Source organism: Rosa rugosa, chromosome 7, assembly GCF_958449725.1.
Source record: "Rosa rugosa chromosome 7, drRosRugo1.1, whole genome shotgun sequence".
Classification (NCBI taxonomy): domain Eukaryota; kingdom Viridiplantae; phylum Streptophyta; class Magnoliopsida; order Rosales; family Rosaceae; genus Rosa; species Rosa rugosa.
Window position 1 is genome coordinate 20,126,485 of NC_084826.1, and position 12,561 is coordinate 20,139,045.

A 12,561-nucleotide genomic window follows, 5' to 3' on the forward strand; every position below is an offset into this window, starting at 1 on the left:
CAACTGAAAATTATTCACACTTGAAATATCTCTACATTTTAGGCATAGTTCATCTTTACCTTATCCAACTTCATTGCTTTCCCCCGAGAAGACACCCCAAGGTTATGAAGTAAAAAGAAGAGGTTCAAAGACTTGCTAACAACAAATTCAAGGGACTGAAATTAAAAAATTGAATAAATATTGAGACTTATGAGACAGGTTTCAGATTTGGCAAAACCATATATTGAATTTGCTAGAAGCCACTAACTCTAAATCCTCCATCAATATTAACAACTTGTCCATTGATATAAGAAGCAGCTGGGAGGCAAAGAAATGTCACCAGAGATGATATATCATTAGGGTCTGCGAGGCGACGAATCGGAGTTCGAGCTATTAGCCTTCTGAAATCATCACGATGCTCATCCTGATGATAAAAAAAGACAAACTATATATAACATGTAAGAAACACCCCTAACCCTGAGTCCTACTAGACCAATTAAGCACATAAAAGTGGAGACAATATTTACTGGTTCGACTGCTGCTGCCCTAGTGTTGACAGCCCATGGTGCTAGTGTTTGTTCGAATGTTATCTTTTGCCCATTCACATGCCAAATTCTTTGAAATCTGGATGACAGCACCTGTAAAATACCAATTAAGCTCTTGTAAGTAGTAGAACAGTAAGATCCAAATTTTTTGTTTTAAGAACAAAATAATTGACTTAATTACCTTTTGTTGCTGCATAGGCAGATAGTTTAGGCAGAGCTATTTTTTTTTTTTTTTGAGAAATAGTTAACTTCATTACTTATCTACGGTCAGAAGACATGTACATCATAAGTTGTCTCATACCAAAAGTTCTAGATGGCACAAGCCGCCAAACAAATGACAACTAACCCTCATTGTAAAGAAATACGCACAATTAGACAAGCGACAAATAAGAGAAAATCTCAACCTAGTGGAAGATACATGACTCGAAGCAACTGAACAACAAGTAAGTTCGCCTAGAGACCTCAATTAGTGTATGAAAATACTAATAGATTGCAAAGAGCCTCCCACAAATGTAAGATCCAGCAGGTCACGAGATATGGTTTGTTGAAAACAAGTCCAAGCCACCAGTCCAATGTCCTGAGCCTACACTTGAGTAAACCACCACATTAAAACTAAGGCCCAAACGACCCAAGCTCGATCCTCTCCTCCTCGCCCTTGAATATGACCGGAGACTACTCTCCCAGTGGTGGAACACCACCAAAATCCCGCAAAACAAAAGGGCAGATCGTTAATTCCTAGGTCCCAAACCCAGATCTTCCGGAGATCTCGTGAGTATCCCATCACACTGATCTGGACTCCCAGGAAAAAAGCACCCAAACTCAGTGCTTGACCAGTCCCGTCGCCGCCTTCGATCTGCACCCACAATAGCCACAGTATCATGACCTTCCACCAAAGCAAGGCTCCGGCTCCATTCAACAATGACTCTGCTACCATTCCTGTGCCTCCATCGAAGATCTTCCAATCCTTATAATAAGGGAGACGCGGATCGAAACCGATCTCGGGTCTCCTCCCCCAATCAAGGGGCCATCCCCGCCGGAAGCTGAGCCAATCCAAACAGCATACAATCCACCCTTCCCAGAACCGAGGAAAGGGCCGATCAACAGCCTGGTGCAATTGACGAGTATGTGGAGGCGGCAAGGCCTTCCTGGAAGCCGCACCAAGGGGGCAGCGCTAGGGTTTGTCGAGGAGAGACTGTCGACTCTCATTCTGTCTTTTTTAAATAGAACAGAATGATAAGAATATAATACTTTTAACTACGAGGCTCCTTCTGAAACTCTCATTCTGTCTCCTAGTCTCCTATATATATGTTTAGGCAGAGCTATTACACCAGCAATAGAGGAGAAAAATATAAAGCTTCCATTTCCTAATGCCTTAAGAAGAGGATGTGCTAGTTGACAAAGATGGTAGGGAGATTCAACATTGCTGCTCATCATACTGGAGAAATCTTCTAAACTATAATCTGTAGTTCCTCTTGTACGTTTACCTGTATCACCATAAAAGAACCTTGAGAACTAAATTCTACACTAACTTGGTAAACAAGTAGCACAATACTCAAAACCCATCTTTTTGTCCAGCTTATATACTCGAATATGATACGGAACAAAATTAGCAAAGTCTATAAACCTACATGGATGCTAAGCTTGCCATCAAAAACAGATACAGATGAGACAGTCTTTATGAGCTCCTCCCTTTGAGATATAGATGTGAGGTCACAAACTGAACCACTCACTGTAAATCCCTTAATCTTCCACTCTCGAACCCTCTCATCGATAATTGCCTTGTTACGAGCACTGGTATGCACTGTTGCCCCAAGTCCTGCTAGTTCTTCTATAATGGCATACCTATTAATGCATAGTACCCAAAAACAAACCAAATAAGATCACAGATGATATAATTATTTGAATAATTTGCAAATACAGTAATAATGAAGACATAGCTAACCCAATGCCTCTAGTTCCACCGGTGACTAGTGCAGTCATACCCTTAAGAGACCACCTTTGGCTTTTGAACCCAGACATGTTTGCTTCTGTAACTTTACCAAGTGGTGAAATAGGCAATGGAAAGCTGTGTATGATTAAGTGACTACTAAACTTGAATGCGGATAAGAAGAATCTATGGAAGCTGTGTATATATAGAGCTTTTTCTGAAGTACTATATTGAAACTAAAGAATTGAAATTAAAAATAATTAAAGGATCAAAGGCTGAGTCAAACTTCAGGTTGAATCTTAAACAAAAATATTTGATGGAAACCACATCCAAAATTCATAATTAATCTCTGCTTTGACAGATTCAAAAAAAGATAGTGACTTGGAGAATCATAGTACGGACATAGTCAGATAGAGGTCTAAAGGTGAGGTCCAACAACTTTAGAGCAAGTGCACCCGTAGTCAAGAAAATGCAAAGTCGAGAAGTCAAGAATTCGACCAGTCAAGTTACTATTTACTGCCACCGGACATAGGTTTGCACCCGTTTTTTTTCTTGACCGGTCAACACTGTTCATCTTTCACTGTTCATTAAATTTTTTTTTTTTTGGGTGTAAGATGTAAAAAAAATGATAGGTATTTATAGATAAATTTTTAGAACTTTTTACAATTTATTTTCTTACCGTTTATTAACATTACAGACTATTTCCTTACTGTTTTGTTACCTCACATATATAATCAAACATATTAATTGCCTAGCCGTCAGATCTGCCTTCACTATTCAATGCAACGTTCTGGATCATTTGACCGTTGGGCCCTCAAATTCCAAACCAACCAATTCTTGTGTGCTAGGCGACAAAAAGGCTGCAGACGCCAGCTGGAGGGGCCTCATTAGTCCGTGAGCTCCAGTCTCACAAGCAGTGGAGAGAACAGTTCCGACGTGGCAGCTGGGCCTGTCCTTCGACTGGTCAAGAAATTAGTCAGGGCTTTGCCCTTTTTCTTCCCCTCGGTCATCCCAAGCCAAGTTTTGGCTGGGTAAAAGCAGCCCGGTGGAGGACTGGAAATCACCATGCCCGGTCACCACATCATCATTCCATGCTTTTGCCCGGTCAAAACCAGACCGGTGCACTTGCTCTTATTCGGTGGTTTGCTTTCACTTGATGAAAAATACTTTGAATATTTGTTTAAACTAGTAGTTTAAATTGAGGTTTGTATTTTGGAGGGACGTATATGTCTTTGCTATTTGTATTTTGCCTTGTTATCAAGTAAACGCATTCATTTATTTTTGCTGGTTAAAAAACCTTTGCTTGTTAATTGATCAGACCCATATGGAGTGAGGGCCATTTATAGCATTTGAGCTATCTATAAAGATATTTACTATCACACCCCAAACCCGAGACCAATATTATACTGAAATATGGTACCCGAATTCGTGATGTGGGTTATTACAAATAAAACTTCCTCAATGGATAAATTAAAGTAAAAGAATTTGCAAATAAGTCTGAATAATACTTTTATTAGAAATTGAAATTATTATTTTTACAATACTAAAGCTGAACAAAATATATTACATTATTTCTTTTGAGAAAGCGGTAGAAAATAAAATATTCATTTATTTAGAGAATCGCCCCATTTTCCCAAAGCGTCTAATCGCTACCTGAAAACAAGAAGGTGTAGCATCATGAGCAACACAAGCCCAGTAAGTACACAACATACATTCTTATATTAATGTGTCTTATAGGAAATCAAAGTGAATAACCAAGTAAAAATGTACCGGGAACCATTTATATGTTCATACGAATTCTTAAATATGTATATGTATACGCACAATACACACACACATATATACAAATATATTCATCCGTGTGAATGGTTTATAATAAATCACATAGTCACATCTCCTTATTGAACCAACAATATATTGCAGCATTAATATGTGAAATAACCTCAAAGAAATGCATGCTCAATTCTCTTTTTCACTTATCATCGTAACATATTAATAATATATCGCAGACAGATATTTGATCGAAATAATATAAGTACACTTCTCTTCTTAGTGAATTTTCGGATTAACTGGTAATAAATCATAAATACAAGTGCTAGGGTCCAACGTACTATACCCAAAGCACGAGTAAGCCAGGTTGACTGGTAACAAATCATAAATCCACGTGCTAGGGTCCATAATACCAAAGCACGGGTAAGCCGCAGCATACAGAGGACAAATCCAAAGTATGTATACTCAAGGAGAACACCTCTTTCCTAAGAGTATAATAGTGCACTATCTGTAGGGACTAGGGCTCAGGCTAACTCCTCATAACACCAAAACACATTTACCAGTAATTCACTTAAGCACGGGGTAATACTAATCACTCGGCTTCACAATTGTACTTTTCAAACATAATCAAATCCTCAAAATACAATCCTTATGAATTATAGATCGTGATATATATGTATATGTACACCCACATAAAGAGACATATACTTAGGAATAATCTCATATGAAAACATATGTAACATAATTGTATAACACAATTAAGTAAATTCACTAGCAAACAACATAATTACAAATAAGCTTATACATAATTGAAATCAAGTAAAATATGTAATAATAAAGCACAAGCATTAAATGAATAACTATACACAATTTAAGAAAATTATATTATAGTTAGTATTTCAGTTCTTATGTCCAAATCCATTGAAGTTCATCAACCGTGTTCATGTTTCTCCGATTAGAGTCATCAAACTTCAAGATGTGTTATATTGTCCATCACAAGTCCGAATTAGTCAAATGAGTACACCATTTCAAAGGGTTTTTCACAAGGAATTCAATGGAATAAGTCATGTAGTCCAGATCAGAGGGATATAGTCCAGAAATGGTGAAGAACCATAACAGTGCAGAAACCGATATTTTTGATACTGACCTTTGGTGTTTAAGTCTTTACGTTCCGTGTATTTTACCATTAATTCTCAAACTCTCCAGATCACAAGTAGAGGTCCTAAGCTTCAAATTGATATAAAGTTTGTAGAAAACGGATAAGAAATGAGGGAGATATGAATTTTTGAAGTTGTGATGGCTGTATGAGATTTCCAGCGAGTTTAAAAGTTGAAAACTTTGATTAGCCATAACTTCTTCATTTCTTAACCTTTTTTAGTGATTCAAAAGCCTAAACTGAATAACTTTTGATGAGGAATTTAATACTGTAAATATTTTTAACAAAACAGACTTTGTTATATACGAAAATACAGGTTTGCAGCAAAGCAGATCCTTTTCCATTTTATCATTGATTATGTAGTTTGATAAATCTTAAAGACAAAAGAACATAGAAATGTATTCATGTACTTACTTAAGGAAATCAGAAGGTCTTGTGATCAAACTTTGGACTTCTTTCACAAAAAGGAAACTTCTTAAGAGAAATAGGATGAAGGATTTGTGTGAAGAACTTCTAGTTGAGTTTTCTCTTCAACTAAGGGAGTTTTAGATCAATTTTGCATTTGATCTTCAAGCTTGTAGGAAGTATGATCAGATCATATGCTTAAATAGGCTAGAATTAAGCATAAAATAAGTAAGTGACTAATTATTATAAGGTGAGTGACTAGTTACTATTTAGGTTAAATGATTAAAATGATAAGATAAAATTAAAAAAAGTAATAAAAGAAAGAAAGCATAAATCCACTTGCTAAATATATATATATATATATATATACACACATATGCACATTTACCCAATTAATAAGTAAAGAACTTTAGTGCTTTCTTAAGGTAAAAAAAATAGCAATAATTAGTTCTAAAATAACATGCATCACAAAAATAACATAGATAATAGTCTTGGGTTTGAAAACAAATATCGAGTGTACACAAGTAATACGAACTAACGTATTTTAGAAAGTTTACTAGAACTCTAAAAATTTACCTATATAACTTGTAAGTATAGCATGTGGTATCATCGGTTTCAAAAAAAAGTGCTTAGAAGATACTTGGATTACTTCTAAGTTTAAGGTATCTTAGAGTGCTCTACAGTGATACTAAGTTTCAGGTTATTACATTTACAATCAATGGTGGTGATGACCCTTTTAATTATAGTAAACGTATTCTAATTTATGTAGTGTGTGTGTGTGTGTGTGTGTGTGTGGAGAGAGAGAGAGAGAGAGAGAGAGAGAGAGAGACATTTAAGATACGAATGGATAAAAATATCCTTTAAAATATGCTAACTAGCAGCCTCCTCCGTAACGGAGCTAACGGCTTCAGGTGCTATTATTGGGCAAGTTTGGGTTCAGAACCTCAGGTATACCACTTTTTGAAACTTGAGATACCAATTTAGAATGAGCGAAAGGTCAGGTACTGTACCGGCGAATTTCCCTTTTCACACCAAAAAAAAAAAAATTACAATTCACACTTCAATTAATCTCAAAAAAAAAAAAAATCATAAAGTTTCCAACATTACAGTCCAAGTAAAGTAAACTATATTGTCTATACCAAAAAAAAAAAAGTAAAATATATTGACCAAATTTGCCAAGTAATATGCCATTGAGAAATTCATAATGTGTCATTCTAACAAAGTAGAAAACAAAGGACGTCCTGTATCTAAAATCTCCTTCAATATATTAGTAATTGGCTCTGATTTATTTGGTTATATTGGGCGTAAACCATACCCAATCTAAAATCTTCAAGTCACTAGTCAACGAACGATCGGGATCGTAGATGAAAAAATTTCCGCAATGAAGTCCAAGAAAAGCCTCGTCTATGGTTGTCATAAATGACTTCGACTTTGACATTGAGGTGCTGTGAAAGAAGGATAGAAAGACTACTTCGTCTTCAGCAATATCATTCTTCTCCAATCTCACCCAAATAGGATTATAACCACTTTTATCATCTATCCTGAACATTCGAAATGGAAAGTCGCCTCTGCGAAACCACCAAAACAATAAAAACTCACCTTTGGAGGACCAGAAAAATGATGGAGACCAGGACAGCGCGGTTTCGTTGTACGGATCCCCTGGAACTGATATTGTCATTTCCCTATAAGCAATAATTTTCTCACACCTGCCTTTGCCTTGACATTGATTTAAGGGATCTAAAACAAGAACAGAAACAAGAACAAGAACAACAAGTATACAGCACGTATCACCCAATCCTATTATGTATAACTTGCCATCCTCATGAAATTTAACGTATTGTACATGACAATCTTGGTGCCCTTCCCAAGGGCATAATTCATGACTACTTGGCCTGCAAAATACCAAATTCGACCCTTCTCCAATTGCAACAATGCAATCAGAACATCTTGGATCTGAAGAGGCTGCGGATGTCTTTGGGATGAATTCGGTCTGCTGGGGCAGCTTAATACGATCACCTGTCATTGGGTTCAAGAAATAATTGATGGACTTACGATCATACGAAATATTATTCAATGTCCATTCAGACATTATCAACCAGCCATCAATAGATCCCAAGCAACGTATCCCATAACTATGTGAAGCATCCAACTTATTATTTTCTCTTGGAAACTTGAGGTCGTAGACTCTGTCTTCACTTGGACTGTAGAGCCTATAATTCACAGTTTCTGAGTCTAGAATCTCAGTCGAATCCAAGAGCCATGGAAGTCGGGTTACTCGTTGAGACCATTGTGATGATACACTTCTCCAAGAAGGACACACAGCAGCGAATCTGATTGAATCGACTAGGGTTAGACGCTTCACAATCATCTCAATCAAATCATCAGGGAGATGCTTGGACCACCTGTTGTAGTCATCCATTGGGCGTCTTCTGGAACTCATACTCGATAAAGAGCAACAACGATAATTCTCAGGGAAAAAAAAGGAGAGAAACAACGATACCAGAGCACGGAAGAGAAGAGGTGGAGATAAGAGATGCAAGCCGGTTATTTATAGGCTTCAAACTCCAAATCCTGTAGGGGATGTAATTGAAGCAGATGTATAAATGAATTTGATAAAAGGGACAAATACTTTAGGGTTTTTGTCCATTTACCCCATTTTTAGGGATTTTTTTCCCACTTACCCCATTAAGTTTTTTTAATTCCCTCTTACCCAATACACTCTAAGGGAGTCTTCCCTAATACCTCATTAAGATTTTTTTTTTTGTTTTTAATTTTTTTTTAATACAATTTTACCCCTTACCCCTTTGTTACTTAGAGAGAGAGAAAAAAAAAATGGAAGAGAGAGAAACCATAGGAGACTTCGCCGGAGCCCGTCACCGGTCGCCGGAATCCGGCCAACTTTCACCGGAATCCGGTCACCGGCCGCCGCCCATCGAACCTTTCAAAAAACCTCACCGAAAATGTTTATTACCCCAATAGACATCTATTGCCCACCAATAAGAGGGCAATAGAGGTCTATTGCCCCCCAATAGACGTCTATCAACCATGTATTGCCCCCCAATAGACCTCTATTGCCCCCCAATAGACCTCTATTGCCCCCCAATAGAACTTTTGGTCTATTGCCCCCTAATAGACGTCTATTGCCCCCCAATAGACGACTATCAGCCATGTATTTCCCCCCAATAGACGCCTATTGACCCCCAATAGGACTTTCAGTCGCCATAATGAGAATTAATCTCCCTAAATTTAGACAAATAAAACTTTGATTACAGAAAAAAAAAAAACAAGGAGATTACATCAATTCAAAACGTCTATTGCCCTCCAATAGACGTCTATTGCCCCCCCCCAGTAGACATTCAAAACTTTTTTTTTCCTTTCCTTCTGTCCCATTACTTAAAAAAAAAAATTGATTTGGGCACCCACAAACTGCTCTGGGCACCCAGTCTTCTTCTTCCCCCTTCTTTCTCGGTTGCAGACCATCGAATCCCTTTCTTCTTCGTTGTTTTCCCCAATTTCAGAAATTTTTTCCATCATAATTTCTTTTGATTGATCTACACCCACAAAATCGTTCAATCACAGCCTTAGATTTCAAAACGAAAGGAATTAGCAACTGAAGAGAGTGAGAGAGAGAAAGTACAAACGCAAAACATGACGTCGGTGATGCCGAAGATAACGACGGACGACGTCGGTGCTGGAAAACGACTGGGAAAAAGGCCGACAGAGGGATGAGTGAAGGGAAGAAGGCTAGACCTTCCGTCTTCAGGCCATCGAACCTGGCCAACGACGGAGAATTGGTCACAGATGAAAGCTGGGAGGAGAGAGAGACGATTTCTTTGACCTCGTCGCCTGCAGCGTCATCGGAGCTCTTCGCCGGCACCTCAGATCTACAACCAGAGAAAGTAGAGAGAGAGAGAGAGAGAGGGAGAGAGAGAAATAGAGAGAGTTTTCGTCGGCCAGAGAAGGAATGGAGAGAGAGAGATTAGTGGCATGGGCGTAATTTGATAATTAAGTTAAACCTAAAAGTGTCTTTTTCTCTTACATTGTGTTAGTGGGAACAAAAATTTGTTGCTGGGGTAAGTGGGATGATTTTGATCTATTTTGGTGTTTTGGGTCAAGGACCCAATACTTTATCTAATAAAAGGATATAATAGAATTCAACCACCGCGTTTGGTATAAGGGCACAATGCCAAAACTTCCCCATTTTTTTCACCATCACTTTATAAAATTTCCAAGAAAAAGAATGTCAATATATAACATATTTATAAAGTAAATAGACAAAAGTGTAAAATTAATAAAGTAATCGAACCACCACTATTCAATGGATTGCTTCATTCCTCCTAAAAAAGGACAGAAAGATCACCCAAAGAAAACTCTGGATTGGAGATCACCATTGCATTGATCATGTTCGAGATCAATGTTCATGAAATTAAGAGTAAATTATCAATTATTGGCGCCCATATATCCTTGTATGCAATTGATTTGTTCACGCGCGATACATATATCATGATTCATGAAACATGTTTCTGAATGTATATTCTTTTGGGTACCTTGTGACCAGGTACTACTAGCAACAATGACTAGACAGAGCATATCCGTGTCTATATAGGACACCTCATTGTGTATGTACATCTTTTTTTAAGAGAAGTAAAGTCATTGAATAAACATTAATTGGGAGTTGCAGCCTTGTTCTTCTTGATAGCTGCACGCTATGGCTTGTAGATGCCAGTGTTGAGGCTGAGGTTGAGTAGAACGACAGTGTTTAGAGTTCAAAGGCTGAGAGGAGGCAGAAGCAGCAGCGATGGAGGTAGACATAGTGGCAGCAACAAAAAGTGATGCAATCGCAGAGGATGTGGCCTCCGTGAATTCAAGCGTCGAGGTGAGGACACTTCCTGCAAGGGCTTCGTCACCGATTCAATCTTTAGTTTCTTTCTCTGGGCCATTGTCGCTGAGATAGAAAAATATAGGATCCAAAGAGGCCTAATCAAATTTCTTTTCACAAACATGTTGGAATAAGTATCAATGAATTAAAATAGACTTATAGCAATACATAATTTTTTTTTTTTTACAACAACAATTTAAATAATTGTATAGGATGTGGCCTCCTTGGATTCAAGCGTCTTTGTCACCTCAGCGCGCGCCTCTTCCGGCAAGGGCTTCGTCAGCGGTTCAATCTTTTATTTTCTTTCTCTAGGCCATTCTCGTTGAGATAGAGAAACATAGGATCCAAAGAGGCCAAATCAAGTTTTTTTCGTAAACATGTTGGAACAAGTATCAATGGTTTAAAATATACTTATAGCAATATATAATATATTTTTTACAACAACAATTTATATAATTGGATATAGATTATAATATACAACAAGCAAATGAAATGAAGGAATTGTAATTGCAACTGGAATGTACTTGGAATTGAATGTAATCGCAAGAAGACTGATTTGTGAATCGATAGAGGCTTACAGAATGGCAATGTCCTTTAGACAGAATTTCACCCCTACTCAGTGCTTGTAATTGGTTAGGTTTCTAACCACCAGGATACAACTATTGATAATCCAATGGCCTAGTTTTAGGCCTTGGATTCTAGCGAATATACTCATGACACTTTTACTTAATTAGAATGGAAAATAATCATGAATTGGAGACAAGTGGAATGGGAGAAGAAAGGAATCGGTATTGATTCCGGAGGATTGATTCCTAAACTCATCTCCCCCCTTCGTAATCAAATTCCTGAGTCTTCAGGAATCGATTCCTGATAAGGAGGTGGGACCTGCATCCATTCTGATTTCTTCATGTGTTAGTAAACGCAGGAATTCTTTTACTCGAAATCATTCCGATTCCTTTATGTGTTAGTAAACGAAAGAATGTTTTTATCCCGTAATCATTCCATCCCATTCCAAGTAAGTAAACGTGCCCTCAGTGTTTTTCTCTTTGAGGAAAATGAAGGAAACGTACCGTAGTCTATGGATAATGTTAATGCCTTTGGAAGAACTCTTGTTAGGTTTATATAGTGTATTGGACATCACTTCAATTCAATTGAAAAGGTAAGTTATCCAGACTTATCCTTTAAATAACCACTTTAGTCCAATTTTTGATAACTCTTATCCTTTTGATTTGAATTTGTATTTTAATTTCAAATTTCAAAATAAAACTGAATTTTATTCTCAAAAATTAAATTAAATTAAATTCTTTTTTTTTTTTTTTTTTAAATAAGGGCCTGTATATGGCTGCCCTCAAGCCTTTACCATTAATGAAACCATAGAATACATGGGGGGGACATAGAGCCTAAACTCCAAATTATAATAAGCACTAAGAGAATCACCTGTGATAATAACAAGTGTCTCGACTAAGGATATGCATTCTAACATGCACCATTTAGCGAAGAGTGCACTTATAGTCTACTCCATTCGCTTTACAATTGTGGTGACATACCGGAAAGACAATGCTCACTCGAAGCCATAGTACAATAAGATCAGCTTTCCCACTATGTTGCCACCGGAAATATAACACGGTGGCACGAAGTTTCATCCTGCCACTAGGAGGTTGCGACCATTTGACAAAAGGAACTCGCCGCCTAACTAGAGCAGACATGGCACGCAAGGTGCACAGACCGATAAAAAGCCCACATCTCCAAACCATAAAGTGGTTAAGACTTATTGAAGACAGAAAATAAAATACAACTAAAATGACAAAATAACTGAAAATTAAAACAGAGCAGCCCAAAGTGGACCCAAATCCAGAACACAGGCCCAAGATCCATCCAAAAGTTTGAGATGGGCCCGCCA

At 37.5% G+C, this 12,561-nt stretch overlaps 1 protein-coding gene and 1 pseudogene across 1 annotated transcript; both read right to left on the bottom strand.

The window, feature by feature from the left end:
• Window positions 1-232: 232 nt before the first annotated feature.
• On the bottom strand, window positions 233-2,543 carry LOC133721842 (tropinone reductase homolog At2g29340-like; annotated as a pseudogene).
• Window positions 2,544-7,067: 4,524 nt separating this feature from the next.
• Window positions 7,068-8,201, bottom strand: LOC133723000 (putative F-box protein At5g66830). Its single transcript, XM_062149834.1, has one exon. The coding sequence runs from the start codon at window positions 8,199-8,201 to the stop codon at window positions 7,068-7,070; it is 1,134 nt and encodes a 377-aa protein (XP_062005818.1).
• Between the last annotated feature and the right edge of the window lie 4,360 nt (window positions 8,202-12,561).